General features: G+C 44.4%; 1 protein-coding gene across 13 annotated transcripts in view; it reads right to left on the bottom strand.

Moving 5' to 3' along the window:
- TANC2 (tetratricopeptide repeat, ankyrin repeat and coiled-coil containing 2) overlaps positions 1-22,077 on the bottom strand; it is a 280,077-nt gene that overhangs the window by 35,603 nt on the left and 222,397 nt on the right. For all 13 annotated transcript variants that reach the window (XM_032202931.1, XM_032202934.1, XM_032202941.1 and 10 more), the window contains 4 exons: positions 20,912-21,143; positions 17,684-17,850; positions 15,044-15,651; positions 968-1,076 (listed from right to left, as the gene is read on the bottom strand). In XM_032202931.1, coding sequence (XP_032058822.1) covers positions 968-1,076; positions 15,044-15,651; positions 17,684-17,850; positions 20,912-21,143 — 1,116 coding nt within the window. The remainder of the gene's footprint in view (positions 1-967; positions 1,077-15,043; positions 15,652-17,683; positions 17,851-20,911; positions 21,144-22,077) is intronic.

Below are 22,077 nucleotides of genomic sequence, written 5' to 3' on the forward strand. Positions count from 1 at the left end.
CCCCATTTGTTTCTACCGGAGTGTGAAACAAAAAAGATTTGGAATCAGTTTTAAAGTAAAATGCAGCTGAATACTAAATTCACTGCTAAATTGGGCCTTGGGATTGTATCCCAAAATTTGAAAATTATACACTAATTGGATAATGCTTTGACCTGGGGTTCTTCCCTTTGGCTCTAGCCATTGTTTTCCCATACAAGGCGACTTCATTACTATACTTGATCATGAATCCAGCAGAGGGAAACCAACAAATAAATACAGAACTGACACAGGACAGAAATGTTTGACCCAAAAATACTAATAGAACTACGTAAGTTCTTAAGTCTGTAAAATCATACACAGACCAGATGAAAATACAGTCTCATTTTTATCAGTGGTAAGCAAATGCACAGGTCCTAAAACTTTTAAGAAAATTCTGTATTTCCTATGACCTTACAAATCCATTCTTTCATTTCCATCTCCTGGTATGAGGGCCAGCAGGCAGAAGAACAACATTTAATTTATGGGTCACATTGCTGTTCGTGACCAAGCTTCCCTTTAATTATTCAGGCGTTAAACGTCTGTCTGAGAAGTAAAATGAATCAACCACCAGATTTTAGTGCCTCTTCCTTTTACAACCTAAACTCTGGGTTGAGTTCTTCAAAGCCTTTGAATTCTTTAAGATTTATTTTTCCTAGATGTTGTTACAGGAACTCATCTTAGATGGGAAGAAACCTCTTACGGTAAGAGAGGGATTTTAGGTAAGAGGCTCTTTCTTGAATTTACAGTCTGAAGGATGGTTTAATTTCAAGAATTTCTTATATACCATTGCCAATTTTGTAAAGCTAACTTCTACATGTTTCAGCAGCCTGCAGCAATCACACTTCTCACAGCAGCCCTAAAACAAGAAGAGACTGAACGTTGCCAGCGTTGGCAGATTATACACGACGGGGATGAGGTTGGCATGAGTCTTCATTTTAATTTTTGTTACCTTAAAAATATGTGCTTTGAGAATGTGATGTCCCAGTTCAATAGTTTGCTGTCGATTTAGTTTTCCTTCTTGACGGGAAAACCAGAAGGCAAGTAATGTGTGGCCACTCCTAAAAAGAGAAGGAGGAGCATGTTAGTATTTGCCTGTTACACCAACAGAAGAAATTTTGAAAACAATTTTTGCTTTTGCTAAGCCTTCAACCTAATCCAGCTTTGGGGAAACTAAGCTGGACTAGCTCTTATTTGTAAACCACCAACTCATTGCATATCATTTATTATTGGTGACCACTTATCACTGAAAAAAGATCATTAGAAGATAAAAATAAAATGATACATTCTCTATAAACAGAGTTAAATTCAGAAACAGTAGAGGTACAATTTCATGAGAGACGAGGTGCTATTTTTGTAGTTATTTTGCAGAGCACAACTCCACTTTGAAAGCATGCCATCGATGTTGAAGTCATTAGAAAATGACACATTCCAAATATCCACAGTTTGAAAAATGGCCTTTAAATGACAACTGCATTCTCCACCCTGTGACATTTCCTGGGAAGACTAAAGCAACTTTATTTCCACGTAAAACACATTCTCCAGCTTTTCGAGTAACAAAGATGCTTCTGGCAAATGACCTACCAGGTTGACAACCCAAACAACGTAGCTGAGCAACATGCAGAGCCCCATTTAACGTGAAACACAATAAAAGACATTGACTTCCTTTGCTAACAGTGGTCTTCGCTGACATTTCTAAAGGTACTTAAAGGTTTTTGAACTTCCAACTCAAAACAGTGGAAGTTTAAGATGGCTGTGTCTTGACTCAAGCAGCTTATTCTCTGTACGTGCACAGACGACATGCGGTGTGAAGAAGTGAAGCAATGCCAATTGTTCTGGGGTGAGAATGGCCAGTATTTGTCCTTGCAGGCAGTTTTCTTCGTGTTGCCTACAAATACGCTCTTTGTGTACCCTTCCATATGTTAGATTTTCTGAAGGAAGCAAACCAAGAGGAGATGGCCTCTGCCAACTGGAGATGCAGATCACTAACGCAGACATTGTTGCTGCTTGCAACGAACTAGGAACAAATGAGGCTTTTTCAAAGTCTCCCAAGTGTATCAGATCAAAAAAAGAAAAACAAACAATTACACTGCAGCCAAGTATGCATGCTACAAGCAAAGCAACTGCTTGCCTTGACATTGAGGGCAGAGTAAAAGGGAAGTTCAGATTCTTCCGTAAGCCTTTGGATACTCTCAAGGGAGCCCTTTTTAACCCATTTCATTTCTGGAACTAAATAAAAATGTGACTACACATAAAAGCAATCAAAACCCCTTGAGCCAAACAAAACCAAACATGATATAAATTGTGGCTTTACAAGGGCTTTTAAGGACAGGGAATGTTATTAGCTCATCACTATTTGGTAAAGCAGAAAAGCACTTAGCATGACAAAAAGGCAAGTAAATATTACAAAAGATGGATGTTTTCACAAGGGTGGGGATCTCCATCCAGGGAGAATGCTTAGCCCCGTCTCAAAGGAAAGCCAGGCTCCTTCTTTTGCTGAAGTCCAGAAGGAAAGTGGAAGACTTGTGTGCCACAGCCAGGTGTTTGGTAAGGTCTCTCCCAGGCCCTGCCAACAAACCTCCTTCTGGACTGATAATGCTCGGATTCATTTTAGCAGAGCCCAGTGACGCTTTGCCAGCCTACATGGTACTTGTAGGATGTTGGACGTGTGCCCAAAAAAGAGCAGGATGAACAAAATGCCTTTGTGTTGTAAGGCAGGCCTTGAGGCCCCAGGTAAATGTGGCCCTAGGAAAATGTGATGTGGTGATCTTCCCCATGTATTAAAATAATGTCTTCCCCTAGTGAGCAACTCCATCGGGCCTCTCAAAAAGCCAAGGAAATTTATAAGGGTGACCTCACAGAATCATAAACATTGGAAAAGCCCTCCAAGAGCACCTGGTCCAACCATCTCCCTACCATCAATGTCACCCACTAAACCATGTCCCTGAGCACCACATCCAGCCTCTCCTTGGGCTCCCCTCCAGGGACGGTGACTCCACCACCTCCCTGGGCAGCCTGTCCCAATGCCTGACTGCTCTTTCTGAGAAGAAATGTTTCCTCATTTCCAACCTGAACCTCCCCTGGCACAACTTAAGGCCATTCCCTCTTGTCCTATCACTAGTTACCCATGAGAAGAGGCCGACCCCCAGCTCCCCACAACTTCCTTTCAGGAGTTGTAGAAAGCCATAAGGTCTCCCCTGAGCCTCCTCTTCTCCAGACTAAACAACCCCAGTGATCTCAGCCGCTCCTCACAGGAGTTTTGTCCCAGACCCTTCCCCAGCTTCACAGCCCTTCTCTGGACATGCTCTAGGGCCTTGATATCCTTCTTGTACTGAGGGGCCCAAAACTGAACGCAGTACTCAAGGTGCAGAATACAAGGGGAAAATCACCTTCCTGCTCCTGCTGGCTACACTATTCCTGACACAAGCCAGGATGCCGTTGGCCTTCTTGGCCACCTGGGCACACTGCTGGCTCATGCTCAGGCAAATGCAAATAACAGGCTGTTGTCTAAATGCTTGGTTGGTTGATGGTGCCCATTGCGCTTTGGGTGTCTTGAGCTGACGAAGAACCTGAAGAGAAGCTCCTGTCACATTCCTCTTCGCTCCCTGCCCCGACCCAGGCTTGTCCCACCATACCGAGCAACCTGTGGTGGGCGCCTGCAACCTTGTGGCTCCCTCACCACAAGGGGAGGAAGGAGAAGCTCCTCCAGACGGTGACTGAGGTGCTCAGGTGCCATGGTGGGCTGCTTGAAATGACAGGACACCGCTGTGCACTGGGCAGTGCCTCCCTTGACATGTGGCTGCACTGGGCCAGCTTTCCACAAAGCAACTAACAGAAGGGACAAAACTTAAAAAGATGGCAAAACAGAAGGGATTTGGGAGTGGTTGTAGCACCCTGAGTTATCTAAGGCCTACTGCATTTCTTTCCTTTTGCTCTTCCCCTCTTTGCTCCACACCTTTGGAGCAGGAGGAGATACCCACCAGTTCACACCCTTTCGAAGGAGACAGTCAAATGCTTTTGCTCATTACACCAGCTAAACTCTAGGAAGGCCCACGGAAAGAAGAAACAGAGCAGACGAAAACAAATGACTATGCAACACAGCTTGAGTTTCGCGTGATCACAAAACCATAAAGATACAGCTGCAAGTCAAGGAGTGCAGCAACTGCTAGATTTTACCCATCCCCGTTCAGCCAGATTACGAAAACCTATAATCACTCTAATATTCTCAATACATCTCAATGGCTCCTCAGCCTCACGTTGCTACGCTTATATTTTGGACAACAGCCAACGCGTTTACCTCAACTAAAAGGTTGGTGGTGCGCATTCATTCAGAGACATCAGCTCATTTCCTTGCTGGGGAGAGTCATGCATTGGGATGGAAATAATTAACAGCAGCTTTCTGTTCCACGATCTGATAGCGAGCTCACAAAGGGATGCTGTAGCTACCCTCTCTACCTTTGTTTTGCCCATCGAAGAAGAGGAAATAATGCCACTTGTTTGCTTGTTGAACACGGCTGATCGGAAACTCTTCAAAAATGTTTGGGAAGGCTCAGAACAGAGCTGTAACTGCATTAATACTGAGCGTGGACTGAAGATCCAGAAACTTCTGACATGCCTTCTCTTTGCAGTGAGAGATGAAGTGCAGCTCCTGTCTGACACGCAAGCCCAAGGTCCATGCTTAGCTCCTAAATTGCTTTTCAGCTGCAGCTGGTAGGGTATTTACCTAAATTTAATTATATGCATGACTTTGGCTGTTATGAATAAGGCATGTACGAACTATTCCGGAATAAAGTACAGTATTCATGAGTAATGCATTACCTCTGCAATGTTTCCCAGACCTTGGCTTTGGGCTTGTTGATAAATACTTGCAGTCACTTGTTCTGTCAACGTTAATTGCATGCTAAAACAGACTCGAACAGCATGGGCTTTTTTTTCTTTTTTCTAATACAGCAGAGGATGGCAGTAATGATTTCTACATCAAGGAGCTCAGTGAAATGATTTGCTTTGAATTTCACTACTGCAGAGTTTATCATCAGAGATTTTCTATTTTTAATGCAAGATTTCTTTTTGTGAAAAATTAATAGCGCTGCCAGCTCAGCTCTGGAAGCCTTTGTTTGCACTCGCAGACTGTGTGTGGCAGTGCAAGCCAGCTCCAAAATGCAGGCTCCCATAATGGTGAGGGCTGTGCCCAGGGATGCACACATACGTATATATAAAGATGAGAGCCTTGCTCCTTGCATAGCATGAACTGGTACAGACGTATAGCAGCTGTAAGTGAAGGCTACTTATGGGGTATGTGCTGTAGGCTGCTCTCTTATTCACCCAAAGCTACAGCATGCGGAGCTGTGGGAGCAGAACAAGCCAATGCAGGGAACTGGTACCTCGAGCACATTCCTCATTTTGTCCCCATCCCTTGTGCCACAGATGGAAAGGGACAATGCAGCACTAACAAAATCCTAGCATGACTGAAGAGCTGTGGTGCAGCATGGGGAAACACAGAAGGAAATACTAAAAGCTTCTGCATATGTGCCTCATCTACACTCTTTTATCCTTCAGACAAAGCAAAGGAGATTTAAAAGGGTATAAAGTTACTTGATTTTTAAGGCATTGAACCAATGAAACAGAAGACAGGCAAAAAACAAAGTGAGAATCAGTCCCTTTTACTTCTGAACCTACCAACATCCAAATTTCCTGATTTACATCCACGTCTCCCTTCTTCCAGCTAATCCCATGAAACCATTCCAAAACCCAGACATCTGACACGGTGCCCAGTGAATCTGGTCTTCCAGCAGACGTGTATTCATATTTTATTCAGCTCTGCAGAGGGCAATTTTATAACTTCAGTGCAGAGAATAATGTCTGCTCTGACGAAGACCGGAGCCTCCTTTGCTTTCCAAAGGACGTCTGTCCAGTGCAGCAGACTGCAGGAAAGGCCGAGCTCAGCTCACAGTCAGCTCCTGCTGAAGGATCACTTAATCACCAACAGTGATTTATTGATTTTTGTAGCATAGTTTCCCTCTGATGTTATAATTGTGAATTAACTTAGGAGGAATTAATGTTATACAAGAAACAATTCAAAACAGGGAATGTTCTTAAATATGCAGCATTATTTCCCGCAGAATTAAACACTGCTTTAATTTGCTAAGCTAACTAGGACAGCAGAGTTCACAGCCAAGAAAAAAAAAATAAATCTTTCCATCTTTTAAGTCACGTTTCATTGCGAAGAGACGAAGGATGAGACACCTGATCAGAAAGCGTCACCTGCCTACAAGTAACGGAGAACACAGCAGCAGGGCACTACCAGTTCCTGCTGCTCTATGAAACTGTAGAGATAATTCTGATTAGCAGGATGAGAAACCTTCGCCACCATGGTTTCGGGTTGTTTTCTTCACCCAACAATTGTCTTATTCACAATGGCTTGCTCATACCATAATCACCACTGGCCATTCTTATACAGCAGGTACACCTAATGGCCCCAATCAGAAACTAGGAACCCACTGTTCCAGGTGCTAAACATGCCATTTCCCGGCTAAAAGGGGCTATCTGTGATTATATAATCTTGCTTTTTTGTAGCACAGATGATAAGGTTCAACCCATCAGATGCACACAAAGTCCAACACCCCTGGTCTCACTGCAGCGGGTCTCTCTAAGACATATGACCATGATTTAATACTTCACCCAATGCCACCAGCTACAAGTGCTTGGCTGATGAGTTCTGGCTTACCAGAGACAAAGCACTGCACAAAAATCTGCATCCAGACATCATCCCAACTCTTAGTGCTTCATCCCTTTGTATGTAACCTTCCCCACTGCCTTATTTGTAGTCTAAGCAGTAAAAGCAGCAAAGCTGTGCTTGGTGTAAAGGAGACCTGAAGAATTGCACGAACCACTCTGTGACCACTGGAAGCAGCAGAAATGGAATCACTTAACAGCACCCGGCCTATCCCTAAAGAAATTCTGATTTAAGTGTGTCTTGGTGATGGCAGACTTCAAATCAATAGGCTCACTGGATGTCTCTTCATTGCTGGGGTGCGACTGAACACCAGTAAAACCAATACCACCCGCAATGCTACAATATGGTGCACATCAGGGGGATGTGATCAAGGAGCAGAGCCTCCACATACAGCCAGTGCTGTCTTGCACCACGTCCTTAATACACTGCAGGAAGGGCAGGCTGATTGAGCGTGTGTGAGACGGAGCCAAACAGTAGTTAACAGCATCTTCAGCGCTGAGAGATGTCTTGGAGCATCTTGTGCTTAATGATTCCGAACTTTGAAGGAAGTGGGAAGCTCTGTGCCCCCCAACATGGTATTAACGTCATCATTCAGGTGGGAAGTCACTGGTTTATTCAGGTAAGTTTGACAGGTCTAATAGCAATGATCTCACTGATGCAGCTCAGCTGAAAGCAGAATTATGCTGAAGATCTGCTAGTGATGCTGCTGTCATTTTTCATTCTCTAGGCTGTCTGTTATAAATTCCATAGGTACTAACTGTGCTGCTCCCATATTTTATCAAGTATGGAGAGTAAAAGCCAGAGATTATGTTACATACTTGGCTATCACAGAGAAAGAGTTCATCTGCAATTAATCTGGGATAATACAGCTGAACCCTTATTGGGACTTTGTCCTGGAGCAGCTCTCCACTAAATTGCATGAAATAATGGCAGTTGGGTGCCAGGAACTGCCCAGAGAAGCAGCAGAGGAAAAACAGGTAACTCTGATGGCACCCTTCAGGTTTAAGGTAACAAAACATATTTGCAATAATTTAAAAATACAGAACAATAAAGGAGAGAATAAACCATTTCTGAACCCTTACAGAGCCTGACTTAATGAGATTAAAAAAACTAGATCCAGGGAGTAACGATGAAATTCCCTCATCTCAGTTCAGTTCATAAGGCCGTTCAGAAAATCTGCTGGTTGCCAGGAACAGATTACTTCGTATTCAGAGTAAATAAGTGATGTCCAAGAGCAGTGTGAAAAGACTGCTGGCATATTTAATAAACATGTTAGGTGGGTAAAATGAATAAAAACCATCTCTCAGTAAGCTCTCCGGTGACTATATTGTCAACATGCAGACAAGAACTCGAAAGATAAATGGTGATGCACCTCCTGTTCTCATTTCACCTGAGTAATTTCAAATAAGCAGGATAATAAAAGAATGGGCAATGTGACTTGGAAGCGCTCTACTTCCATTTAACCGGGAGTAAATGAACTTGTAAGAAGCAAGGTGGAATAAAGCTGGGGCTACTCCCTAGTACACCACTGGAAGATGTTTCTGCTCAGTGAGTGAGTCTTAAGATTTGAGGAATGAAATAAGAAGAACAAATTAAGCAACATTTCTTTCTTCAGTAAGCACACATATTGCTTCCAATTAATTCCACTTCTCTCTTTTTAGTGGCTCAGTGCCACAGAATGGATTACTCAGTGAATATTTTCTTCCATTTAGATGTAAAAATGGTACAGCGTACAGAAGTTTGCAGTCCAGAAAAAAAAAAAAAAAAAAGATTTTATGAGGACAGTAACTCAAGACAAAATATATTTAAAAAAAAACTTGCATCTGAATGCTTAGGTTGCATGTCTAATGAGCCAGTTAAAGCAAGCTGCTCTGCTGATGTCCTTTATGGTGGCAGCAATCACATCTGCTCTTCATCTCATCTCATCAGTCATGATTTGTAATCTGTCTCCCATTTCTTCTCTTCCAATCGACACCACACCTGCAGCCCTGTCCAAGTTTCCGACGAAAAACCTGCAACTCAGGCACTTGGGCTCTTCGTTAGATGTAGAGCCACCACGTGAATGAGCTCAAGCCTCCCTCTCCTCTACGTCCACCAACAGATCCTTCTCTCTACCCAGTCCCAAAGTCCACATTGCACAAACCTTGGCTTCTGACATTCAGAGAAGTCCCATTACAGCTGCCTGATTTGCTACCCATGGCTTTAATCATTCATTTTTAGCTCAGTGTTTCTGCAGGAGCTTAGAGTTAACACCTAGAAACACTGGCAATGTGGATGCTCACATATAGAAGAGTCTCCTACATTAATTTGGTTGAGCTATTGCCCATTCTTTTTACATTTCAAAATACACCATTTACAAGTCAGGGATCAGAAAACTTTACTCTGGAAGCCTGGAAGTTGTACACTCAGTGTCAGCAGTCCATCAGATCTCCACTGCCTGGTGAGCAGCTTGTGTTTGCCCATTCAGTGAAGTGGAGGACATCATGATGGATACATCTTTGTGACCCAAAAATACGGAACTCAGCTGCATTCCTTGTGATGAGGAAATGAAACCAGCAAGAAATGTTTGACTGCCATTCTTATGCTAGGGGTGTAGAGGAATCCCTGCTCCAAACCACAGGTAAACCACCGCTTCCTCCCCGCTCCGCAGTCCCGCCAAAATTAGAGCTGCAGGAATGATGATAAAACACCAAATCCCCCGGCGATTTGGTAATTAATTACACTAACTCAGCACAGGCTTTGCACAAGTGCAGATGCCCGGACAGCAGGCTGGCTAGGGAACGAGTTGACCTCGTGTATTTCGGTGACATGTGGCACGCAGCACGCAGCTGGCACAGCGCAATGAACAAAACACCACCCGTCCCTCGGGGTCCTGCTGAACCACCAGGTGCTCGCCACGGACCCACACCTGGGGGCACTCCAAATAAAACACTTTCAGAAAGGCAATTCAAGCAGCAAAGTAATGCAAAATAAGAATGGAAGAAGCAGCGCTCAGCTCCCTGCTGCACCTCCAGAGCTGAGGTCGCTGCTGAACACTCGCGAAAACCTCCTTGTTCCATCTCCCTCCCCACAAGGTGCTACTGGGCACTGCATTATTTTTATTTTTTCTGCATAAGTAAAGGATTCAACTAAATAAAACCCATTATTTTGCTTCACCTTGAGTTCAAATAGCACCATTGCTTCATGGAGTGAAATCCATCCCGCGTGAATGCAGAGAGAACACTTAAGACACAGCCTGGCTTTTGGTGAATGCTTTTTTTCAAGCTAACAATAAATCTGAGTATATTTTAAGAGCTTTCCAGAATCTCAGCATATAAAAGATGAAAACAAAAAGTTAACTAACCAAGCACTATAATGACGTGAAATACTTAGGAGTTAATTGTAGACAAGTTTTAAGAAGCTGATGCGTAATATAAAGCCCCCCTCCCATTTAAGTGTTTGCTCTATCACTGAATTTTTATGATTTTCACTGACTTCTTTTCCTCCAAACTTTCTAAATTTATTCCCTTTTGACTGGGGATTGTTATTTGTCGATCAGATTAAGCTTAATTTGATTTGTCAGTGAGATTAAGTGCAAAAAACACTTATTTGTTTCTAATTCACAATCTCTCAGTCCGCTGGGTAATAAGTAAAAACATTAACTCTGTGTAGGAAAAGTCTCCACTTGCAGCTTGCCTCCCAAGAGAGAAAGGAAAATGCAAAATACCTACACTGTATTGTATTCCAGGACAGCTCTGCAGGAAACCATGGCAACTCGGCGGGCTGCGTTGGAGCTGCGTGCTCCTGCTTGGATCACTGCTGCACCCCGAGCCACACAAGGTGCCTTTATTTAGGGCTGCAGGGACAGGAACAGATTTGGTTCGTGATGTGGAACACGAGGGGGTAGATGAGGAGCTGCCCTCGCCCCCAGCTCCAGAGACACCAGCACTTCTGCCTTTTTTTTTAAGCGATATCCCTTATTGTTAGGCATCTTCTAATTCAGGCAACGAGCAGGAGGAACTGCCCCTGATCTATTGTTGGTGCACTGAAGAACATCTACTGCAGAATATTGGTTCCTCATACGGCATTTGTTTAGGTTTAGGTTTAGCATTTGGAGGTTTAGGTTGGAAATGAAGAGACATTTCTTCTCAGAAAGAGCAGTCAGGCACTGGGACGGGTTGCCCAGGGAGTTGTGGCAGCACCGTCCCTGGGGGTGTTCAAGAGAGGTTGGACGTGGTGCTTGGGGACATGGTTTACTGATGACATTGGTGGTAGGGGGATGGTTGGACCAGATGATCTTGGAGGGCTTTTCCAACCTTAGTAATTCTAGGATTCTGTGATTTCTGAGCTTGAGCATCACCCCTAAACCACCCCAGCGGTGTCACTGGTGACCCAGGCACCTGGAACTGGGTTTTGAATGATTCCCAGTGCCTGCAGGGGCTCTCTTCAGACCTGAGCATCCAGCTTTTCTGGAAGCCTGACCACAGATGTTCAGGATTTCAGACTAACGCCGCATCTGGGATATTCCCGGATGGATTCCCAGTGGAATATTCCTCCTGGGAGGAGCTGTCCTCCCCCATCGCTACACCAGTGCCTGCTGCCCTCCCACTCACCCCGGTCCAGATACATGCACTGCGAGCACCAGAGCCTAGGTGAGGTGACTCCATGCTGCGAGTGGAGATCTCGGTGCTTAATTTGCTGAGGTGCCACTGCCGTTGGAAGGTCCCTGAGCCGTGCTACAAAGAACCACTTTGCTCAGCAATGACAGGGGACACACCAGCAGCTTGTGCATGTGCCACCCTGAGAAGCAAAAGCCCCTGTTACGAGAGCCATATGCTGGCAACGGCATAAAGAGCAGCTTTTTACTTCCTTTGTTTTCTGAGCAAGAAAAGGACACCTGCAGATCTACCCCCAAAACCTGCGTACCGGTTAGCAGAGCAGACCGTCAGTACTGGAGACATCTCCCAGTGAGCCCAAAACCCTGAGCTCCTTTATAAATTGACAGGAGGAGACACTTGCAAGGCACTCTTCATCTGACCTATTTTAGCCTTTTAGCTCATGATGAAATGAATCATCCTTATTTCCCTCCTCTGACTATAAAGCAAGTCTAGACAAGCCACGCAGATGTTGATACTTAAATCTGGACAGAGTAATTTCACTTTGGGGGTCTGTATCTGGCTGCAGCTCTTTTACTGCCTCACCAGGGCAAATCACGTCTGTCTCCCTCGCAGTTCCTTCAGCAGCAGCCCAGGGATAAAACGTTTTATTAGCGTTGTAAAAGCTTGCAAGATAATTGCATGGAAGTTTCTGATTAAGTCTAGGCAAAACACAGCACGGCATCAGAGAAGAATTTACGTTAAGAAATACAAGTGTAAGAGCAAACACTCAATAATCACCACTTTCTCCATGCACCAGTCACAAAGGATTGGGTCTTTCCCCTAAGATGTTTGATGTTATTTGTCAACTAAGGCACTGAGTTAATAGCGTTACGCTGACAGGCAGGGGAAGTCATTACTCCGATGCTGGTTCAGCTCTGACAAATGCTTTGTTGGTGCCCTGTTATTAAATAGATGCTGGGGGGTCTCTTGCGAGAGAGGTTATGGTGATTGTGTTCCCCTCAATGCCAGGCAGCCCTTGCTTGAGACAGAAAACTCACGGTGAGCATCCAAGGACAAGGGTTAGCAACTCACCAGGCTCACAGAAAAATCTGGAGGATGGAGATTTGCCGCTTATCATAAAGGCCTAGGAAAACGTGGTAATTTCTGGACACTGTGTTCTTCCTCTCCCCTCTTCTCCATACTCCCCAGAACACAGGAACTCGCTCTCATTAATGAAATGAGGAAGATTACCCCAGCTGCAGTGTGCAGACACAAGGCCCATTATCCCAATTTCTTTCGTAACATCCTTACACCTGGACGCCCTGTCAGGGTAAGTCAATTAAGAGCAGCTTCACAAAACCACACTTCACTCCAAAGCTCTTCTCCTATGAAAAATCAGCCTCAGCAACCTGACTCTTGGCTGTATCGACATGGGGAAGTCAACGAGCTTTGCATTAACAGCACGTTTCTGCCCCAGCAGACGATGAGCGGTCCGTACGGTTATAACTTCTTCCCAATTCCCAAGTGAGCAGAAAGGAAATCAAAGTTGCTGCAAACAAACCAACAGCAGGCAAATTTTCATAGGTTACTCCTATTAGCTCAGCCAGTGGCAAGCTGTGCTTCTTTTAGAGGAATAAAATGAAAAATCATTACTTATCTTAATCGTTGCTAAGGGTTTACTGTACTCTGAGCTCAACATTGCAATATTGGCGCTTCCCTGAGAGCTGGACAGGAGGATTTTGAGGAGCACAATAGCAGAATCTCAGAGGGTCCTCTCTATTAATCACCAAAATGTATCCTGTTTCATTATCTACCATCGGAGTGTAATGCAATTAGCGTGCATTATACATTAGAGATATTTATTAGCCCTTCAATACGTATAGACTTGCACTCGAGGCACTGGGAGCCCGTTACATGCATTGCAACTTTGCTTGCCCCTGGCGAGGAGCTGAGTCTGGTTAGCGTCAGAAATCCCACAGGGGTTTTGTTCTTGCAAAGAGCACAAGATTTCCCCCTATGGTTAAAGCCAGCATTAATATTCCAGGTGAAATGGCACATACGGGACTCGAGTGACGGCCAAGAGCCTCCCAAAGTGTGTGACAAATTGTTTGGCACAGAGAAGTGGAAGAGCAAAGGACCCGGCTCCAGCTCCGCAGGCAGGTGAGCGCGCAGCTCGCACGGTTTCCTCTCCAGGACAGCGCTGTGCCCACTCTCAGCTTGGCAAGACAGCTACAGACCAAGCCCTGCTCAAACTACAGCTCTGAGGGCAGCACAACGTGGTCATGATGTCCTTGAACCCCGAGCAGAGATCCATCCCATGGTTTATCTCATCGAGTGAACAAGGGCTGATCTGTGACTTCCTGCAAAAACCACGTGCAGTGGCAAGCATGGCTTCAGTGCAAAATCATCTAAAAATGGAGCACTTTTGAGTTTCATTCTGAGGTTGGTCTTCTGAGAGCTTGTAGGAAGCCCGTAACCACCTCGGTGACAAGTGGCCAGAAAGGGGGGCTGCTCTCAGCTCCATCGGCATAATTGACGTGTCCGCGTTGCAAACAGGGTGGAAAAGCATCACCCAGTGACGAGCACTTCATGACTCCACGGGAGGATATTAAATAACCAGCACTGATTGATATAAAGACACCTGCTGCTGTAAGATGTCTTACAGAGGGTTCACTTGATAGGACTATCACGCAGAACCCACTAAACCAGCCAAGATTCCCACTGGGAGGAGCTATATAATATTTTTCTACTGTAGCCTGTTTGTGACAAAATTTAAAGTGGTAAATTACAACGAGAGTGCTAGCAGCTATGTCTGCTCTAATCAGCTATGTGGTTCCAGCAGATACTGCCGTATTTCTTTAGGCTGGTCGCAGGATCCAGGAGATGCCCTGATACAGCCGAGCATCTGAGTGTTTCCCTGATTTTTGTAATCGTATTTTAAGAGATGGGCAAGCAAAACGGAGCAGAGCTTACGGGGATAAACTACTAGAATTACAGTCAGTGTCTGTTTCCACTCTTCAGCAGAAACAAAGATAACATTGTTAATAGTGATCACTGGGTTTAGAGAATATAAATCTAACCATGATTAAATTCTGTTCTCTGTGAGCTAAGCCAGGAACTCAGCTGCTATCAGTACGGAGATTACGTATGCATTTACAGTCCAAAATTGTGAACAGCCTGATTCCGTTCCTTGTTTTGCTTTCAAAAATGCATTTATAGCAGGACTACGAGGAACAAGACTTCAAAAAGAAGCCAACTGCAAAAGACGTACCCACACTGTTCATCTTTCATCTCCTTATCCTCCGCTTCACATGGTTTCGCTACCTTTGAGGAAACAGAGGATGATTCCCCTCTCCAGACTGAGCTGGCAGGATTAATCTGCCAAAATGCAGCCACCCCTAGCATGACTCAGATGCCTGTATCTGAGCTAGTCAACTGGGACCTTCTGAAGAACAGCTCGTCTCAGTCTAAAGAATACTGTTACATTTGCCGGGTCAGTTTTGTGCCCAGGGAGCACTTACTTCTTTCCACGGACAATACAAAGTTGTAAGGAGACCAGTACAGCTGGAGTTATGTACAGAGCAGACACATCAAAGTCAGGTGAGATGAATCTCATTCCATGTGCAACCTTGTAAAATGAAATGATTCAGATAACAGCACGAAACGCTTTTGAGATGAACACATGTGGAAGCTCTGATTCCTCAGAGCATCTGCTTACCTAGGATCACAGAGAAACTTGGTCTTTTCACCTTCTTCTCTCCAAATAAGCCATTCTCGAAAAGAGGGATGAACAAACATTCGCGTCATATCTCTACGTTTGATAAGAAACATAGAAAGGTTCTCCATCCTCTGCTGAAAGTCATCCCACTCCAAAGTGCCCTCAATGTTACCTGCATTAATGGCCTGAAAAATATGTTCATCTGTTAATGGATGCAGAGATGCCACTGCCACATTCAAGAGAGGCATAACCCGATCAAAGGAAGACTGCGTTGGGAACTTCATATTGCACTGTAACAGGTAAACTTCTGACAGAGACACTGGCACTACTTTGTAGCTGGAGCTTTTTAGTACTAGGTATCCTTTCTCTATGAGATCAAAAGTGAGTTTTAGGTACAGGTAGGACCCTTGGCTCAAAGTCTTGAGGTGAGAACTGAGCTTGCCAAACGTAGTGTTGTCCATTTTGCCATTCAGCGAGATGTTGTTCTGGATCTCCGAGCTGCTGTGTATCCGATGAAGGATGTACGCCTGCAGGTCCTGGTCTATGGCTTCATTCTCTTCCAGTCTGTCCAAAAATATTCTATGGAAGGGCAACAGCTTAATTATTTCCTACAAAGAAAGAAAAAGAAGTATATTCATGCTGGGAACGTTTATTATTCATTAAGTAAACTTAATTCATATTACAGTAGCACCTTTGAGACTCCTTCAAGACCTTCTCCATCAGGGCAAGCACACAAAATGGCAGTTTGTGCCTTCAGGACCTCACAATCTCATCTATAATCAAGTACTTTCTGTGTGAGACATGACTGAAATCAAAATGAAGGACACGGTTCCTAACACCTCATCCCTGGAAAGGTCTAGAAAAATCCCCCGGAGCAGTGCCCTTGTTACTCCTGCCCTACCCCATCCAAGCATCGAGATGCCATCCCTCCTGCTGTCATTTCAGAAGCCCAATAGAAGGAACGACCTGTGAACAGACAGATGACAGATCTGAGGCCAAAACAAACGTTGCTGAAGCCGAGCAAAGCACCTCCTCCTGTGCTACTCTGCTGCTATCAACAGGGAAATGCACCAAAACGTGAGGGCAGATAACAGTGAATGCTTTCCAGTGCAAAATAAATACGTCTATCTGCTGCAAGATACCATGTCCAGGGTATCTCTCATCTGCTAAGCTCACCAATGCTTTGGGTTTTTGATGGCCTCAAAATCACTGAAGGCCTCTCCAAAGGAGTTCTCATGTCATGGGCTCTGTCACTGCAAAGTGGGGAGAGAAATGACGTGATGGAGCTGGACAAGGCAGTTTCAGGAGCAGCAACCAACTCTCCAAAATAATACAAAGGGTGAACACGGTGCAAAACTAAAGCTCACCATGAAGACTGTAGGGCTGCAAGAGCCCTAATTAAATGAGGAATTCAAGCCATCGAGATGCAATTTACCTACCATTATAAAAAGATTTCTTTGAAAATATGTTTAATTTACTCCACTAGCGAGTGGCCCAGAAGCACGGCACAGAAGAGCAGATAGCCCCTACCCTCCCAGTGTCTCAGGGAGCAGCTGCAGTTCCCGGCTCCGAAGGCAGCGAGCAGCAGCTGGCTGCCTGGATGTAGCTGGAGCCAGCGCTCAGCTCCCTGCCAGGCAGACCACAGTAAATCAACCTGCGGAGCTCGGTAAATATTAGCGGATGTCGGTAAAACTGCCTAATGGACCACGGTACAAATGAACTGCACAGCCCCATGCTAATGAAAAGTGGCTAATCATGAAGAAATGGGTGCTGTTCTGCGTCAGGTAGAGCCGCAGACACGTCCTTCTCCCTGGAGCAGCTGGGCCAGCTGATGAGCAGCTCTCATCCCAAGCGCATCTCATCCCTCTGACGTCTGTCTCCTCCGGGCTCCTGGCTCAAAGGCTCAGTGTGAGTGTTCCCACAACTGATGCTGCAAATCAACCAGCTCTGCTTTGAAACAGTTGAAATAGCAGATCTGTCCTAACTGGGTCATTTTGTTTGCTTCTCAGCTTGCTCCATTCAGATGAGCCAACAAACCAAGGGCGGCTTAATCCTGTGCTAAGGGAGTGGTGATGATAGCTAAGGCTAGGATGAAGGTAAAAAATAATAACAAAAAAAAAGAAAACCTGCTCAGCTGCAAACTAAAATGAAAATACTTATGGATAACCCAAACAACATTCAGCCTAGAGCTTCAGCGCCTACTCAAGATATTCTTAACTGAGCTGAATAATGACTTGTACCAACATTGACTCCTTCCAACGCAGTTGCACAAAGTGGTATGAAGATGCACAATCCTTGGCCCTTCCACAACGAGGAGAGGACGTTTTCAAGCAGTCTCCTAATATGCTTGGTGATTAAGTAGCCCCTTTTCACATGAGTTTAGTTTACATGAAATGAACTTGAATGAATTCATTTCATTTGAACATGATGAACATCTATGGGCATAAACAAGTGAAGCCAGATTAGACCCTTCCAACTCCGTAAAGTCTGGGACAGAAATGCAAATCCAAGTGTAAAAAGGCCAAAGGGATAACCTAAAATATAGGGTCTTAAACAAATCCTTATATACACTAAGACAATCTTTATCAACACCCATCATGACAACGGAACAGTTTATCAGAGTTACTGGACTCAGTGTACCTGTAGACTTGTCCTGACTGTCACCACCAGCTTCAGCCAGGAAGGGAACTTCCCAATCATTTTGCTGAGGAATGATACTATGGTGTCTCCATAATCTGGCTTGTGAAATTCTGCCTCATTTAAGCCATCAATTAATATGATGAAATCTTCATCAGGGATCTTCCTCTCTGAGATAAGAGAAAGAAAAAAGGCATTAATTTAAAAGGCTAAACATGTGCCTACAATATACTGTAAAGTCACTGCATTGTTCTGAAGTGTCATCAAATACTGCTAAAGAAGAAATACAAATGCAGCAGCAGCACCTCTCTTACGATACACTAATTCCTAGGTAGGTTCTCACATAAACAATTTCCATTCTTCCAAAATACATATTTTATTTCTGACATACAAAATGTAATATTCTACAAGTAAAACAGACATCCTTAAAAAACTACCACTTCCACAAAGTCTGATGTTATTTGATGTGAATCAAGGTCCTTCTGATAAGTTTTAATAAGCACATTATCAGAAGTTCTCTGTAGTTTTGGTATTAAGCTCACACCTGATGTCAGCCTGTCTTAATTTTTGAAGGCTCACCAAGAAAGTCACTTCCCCAACACCTCCACACTATGCTGATTCTGATGTCTGCACTTTATTTATTTTATTTATTTTTGCACTTCATCTTATTGATCAAGTAAGGTCTGGACAAGTGTTTTGAAATGAAAGCAAACCCGATTCACAGGCAAAACAATTATTTGAGGAGCGTAAGCCATCACTCTGCAGGTGTGGGGCTGGCTGTACAACATTTTGAAGGTTACATTGGCTGTTTCCAGCACTGTAAAGGAGTTTGATCAGAACTGTGCAGTCAAAACCACTTTTATAAACAAGCTGGGGGGAATAACCAGATCCCACAAAAAGCAAGTCATGATCTTTTTAAACCTTTTTTTTTTTTTTTTTTTTTGCTGTGGGTGAATGCAGTAACCAAAGTGATGCATACAATGAAGCCAGTGTTTCTAGGTCGGATGCTGAGAGCTGAGTAGAGCTTTGGAACTAATGATATATATCCTTGTGAACTGGGATCTTAAGCTCAAGTGATATCTTCTCAAAGGTAATCTTGTCTAATAAACGTAGTAATGGGTGGGAAATAGGACATCCGAGGCTACTGTTGGCATAAGCTACTGACGTACTACAGGTTATAATCGGTATAATGTTGTCTCTCCTTTGTAAAGTACCAGGGATAAGCCCGGCTAACAAAAAAGCTCAGTATTCCTGACAGCTGATCAGCTTTTCTCTTTGATTGTAAAGTGCATCAGGAAATTTTCTATAAAAATCCAGCACAAAATGTTCATCGGCAACACGAGCCGTCTGTGGTATTCCAGGGAGGGCAGAAACGCGTAAACACCTTGCTTTCAGTAGCGCTGAACACCAAAATCCCATCTTGTCCTTGCCTTATGCTACCAAGTTGCATTTATTTCTAAATGTGCTGTTAATATCCATACGAAGAACACATATTTTGCATTAAATTCGCCAGGGATCCTTTTTCAGTTAACTTTTCAGTAAGCTTATTGGATATACTTGAAACTACACTTTATGACTCTCTGAAATCCTGGAGTGAATATGGAGCACGAGTTTTATGCTCATATCTCATGTTTCTCATAAAGCCTGAGGGAGAGGGGAGAAGGCAGGGAGAGGGGAAGAATCAGAACTTTGTTCTCCTATGTATTATTTAGATTCCTGGCGATTCAAAAAAATGTATTTGAGAAACATGAATCTGAGTTTCTCAGTGACATTCACCATTAATGGTTATGCAATAAGTTTGCCCCAGTAGCATTAAAGCTTCAACAGCACCTTGTAAAAGACCTGCTGATATATTTACAGAGTCTTAAATGTTATATATTTTAAAACCAATTTCCAGACACTGTTCATTTTGTCACAAAACACTTGGTACAAATCAGCTTGCCAGCACTCTCCATCAGCAACGTTGAAAGATGAGAGCCCCAATCACTGGCTCCATCAGAGCTGCGTCGAATGCCGAGCCCAAAAGCAAACAGAACTTTTATAGAAAAATTTTCCACCCCCCAAGAACTTGGGACCAGCTGAGGGCCAACCTGCTTGGCAGGAAAAATAAGCATCCTCTGAAACCCTTTAAAATCAAGAGCTGGAACGCCTCCCAAAGAGTTACTGCAATAACCACAGATTATTTTCCTTTAGAGCAGCGGTTCCTAAACGTGTCCTTTCTCTGCCAGGAGTGTTGGTAGGAAAGGGTAGCCACACTACTCCTACAGTGACATTTCTCCATGCCAGGAAAATCAACTGCTGTCGAGCTGTGCTGGCTCGGGGTGTTCTTGTGCCTGGTAGAACCACGCAAGTTGGACTCAGCAGCTCAGGGCTTGGACGCTTTGTTCAGAAGAGCTCATCTGAACAGCAGGGCTTTGAATCTGGTAGAGGCTGCACCTATTTCACGTCGGTTCAGACACTGGGATATATGCAGGGTCATAACAGAAAATTATCTCAACTATTTTTGTGGCTGACGACTCAAGAGTGTGCCACTTTGATAAAGGCAATTTTGCAGGACAACACAGCCCTGAACTCTGCAACCCTCTGCCAGTTTTCATGGCAACGAGCGGAGATCTTAAAGGTAGCGATTGTCACAACGAATTAGTTGCATCTTGAAAGAAAAGGAGACAAAATCAATGCTGCATTGGAAAAAGCTCTGAAATCAGTAATCAGGATATGGCCTGTTACCAGTTGCCCTAGAAGCTTTAGACAGGGTGTCTATAGACTTTTATGGTATCAGCTCTTTGGCTGAAAGCTTCAAATTCTCAAGAGCCCACTAAATAATGACAGGGAAAGGGAAAAACACTCACCCCCTAAGTAAGTAAATCAAAACACATTGCCATAAGCAGAGCTGTGCATGGAAATTGTTGCTTGTTTTCACCTTCAGAGCTGCGAGGCCACATTTGGGATGGGGAAGAAACCGAGAAAGCAAAGTCAAATGCACGTTGTCATTAACATTTCATTTGTGGCCCTGAATTGCACACCAGGAGAAGAGGGATTAACCCTTTGCTTCCAAATATGGATGATGGCATAATCTCAGCTTTTCTAGGTCTCACCTCTTGCCTGCAGCTCTTGGACTGCGACACAGATGGATTAATTTATTGCTTTGTTTAAATGCTCAGATACATCTAAGCACAATATTAAAAAAAAAAAGGTGCAGTGGGAGCTATGGGAAAGGTGTCATCACAATACCTTTGTGCAGATTCTCCAAGGGCTCCAGGACTCCCCTCCGAAAGGAGGCCATGGGGTCTTGGACGCAGGACCTCAGGCTGAGCATGCTCTGCAGGTGGGGCTCTCGCAGGAGCTGCTCCCTGTAGGCGACGAACTGCGGCGAGCGGCAGAGCAGCGCGGCCACGTTGTGCACGAACTCGGGCACCAGGCAGGTGTAGGCATTGTCTGCTTGGCAGTAGTGATAGGCGACGACCTGGCAGAGAGGAAAGGAACAAGGGCGCACCTTCGTCAGACACGAGGCGGGTGAGTTGTTAAAAGCAGCGTTTTGCGTCCGGCAGCTCTGATGTGTTCTGGCAGGCGAAGTCTTTGAGAACACCAAGCGTTAACCACCCGTGACAAGGATCCAGATGAATCGGCTGGTGAAAACAGGCACTGATCCTGAAAAGTGACTGGACCTGCCACTCGGGGAATATATGAAATTATGCTGTAGCTGCTCACGGAGACGGACAGTGACAGTAGCTGACATCTCAGAAGCACAGCACCGAGCGATAGGATTGTGCTCCGAGCTCTATGGAAGGACTTGGCATCAATAATAACTTGTGATTGTTTTCTTAAACTTACTTTTTAGTTGCTGCTTGCAAACGTCAAGCTCTGTAGACGCAGACATGCGGCACTAGCTGGAAGAGAGTACCTTGCAGCAAGGTAGCATCTGCAAGTGACAGATTCCCATGAACAACAGGGAATGCCAGGTTTACTATACATTACTCATCCACTGCGATAGAACTCTTCATTCACAAAACCAAGACAAGAAAAAAAAATAAAAATGAAACCTTCCACTTTTCTGAGGGCACCTGCTTTTCCCAAGTCTGCCAGCACCCACCAAATCCTGCCCGCCTTTTCAAATCTGCAGAAAACCAGTGCTATCTTTGCACTCTGATCTGACAATTCTCTTGGTTTCTTTTTAAATATAAGAAAACACCCCCAGACCTCTCTTGGCTTGCTGAGCCCTCAGCAGACTGCTCCAGTCCCACCCTGCTGAGCAGCTCCCCCCGTCCCTCGCAGGGAGCAGCATCCTCGGTGCCAGCCTGGCCATTTGGTGCCAGCGTCGGCCAGGTCAAAAAAAAGCTTTTCTCCAGTGCTGCTCCCATTCACTGCCTTTTCAAATGCCACTGACAGTATCCAAAAAT

Source organism: Aythya fuligula, chromosome 24 (assembly GCF_009819795.1).
Source record: "Aythya fuligula isolate bAytFul2 chromosome 24, bAytFul2.pri, whole genome shotgun sequence".
NCBI lineage: Eukaryota > Metazoa > Chordata > Aves > Anseriformes > Anatidae > Aythya > Aythya fuligula.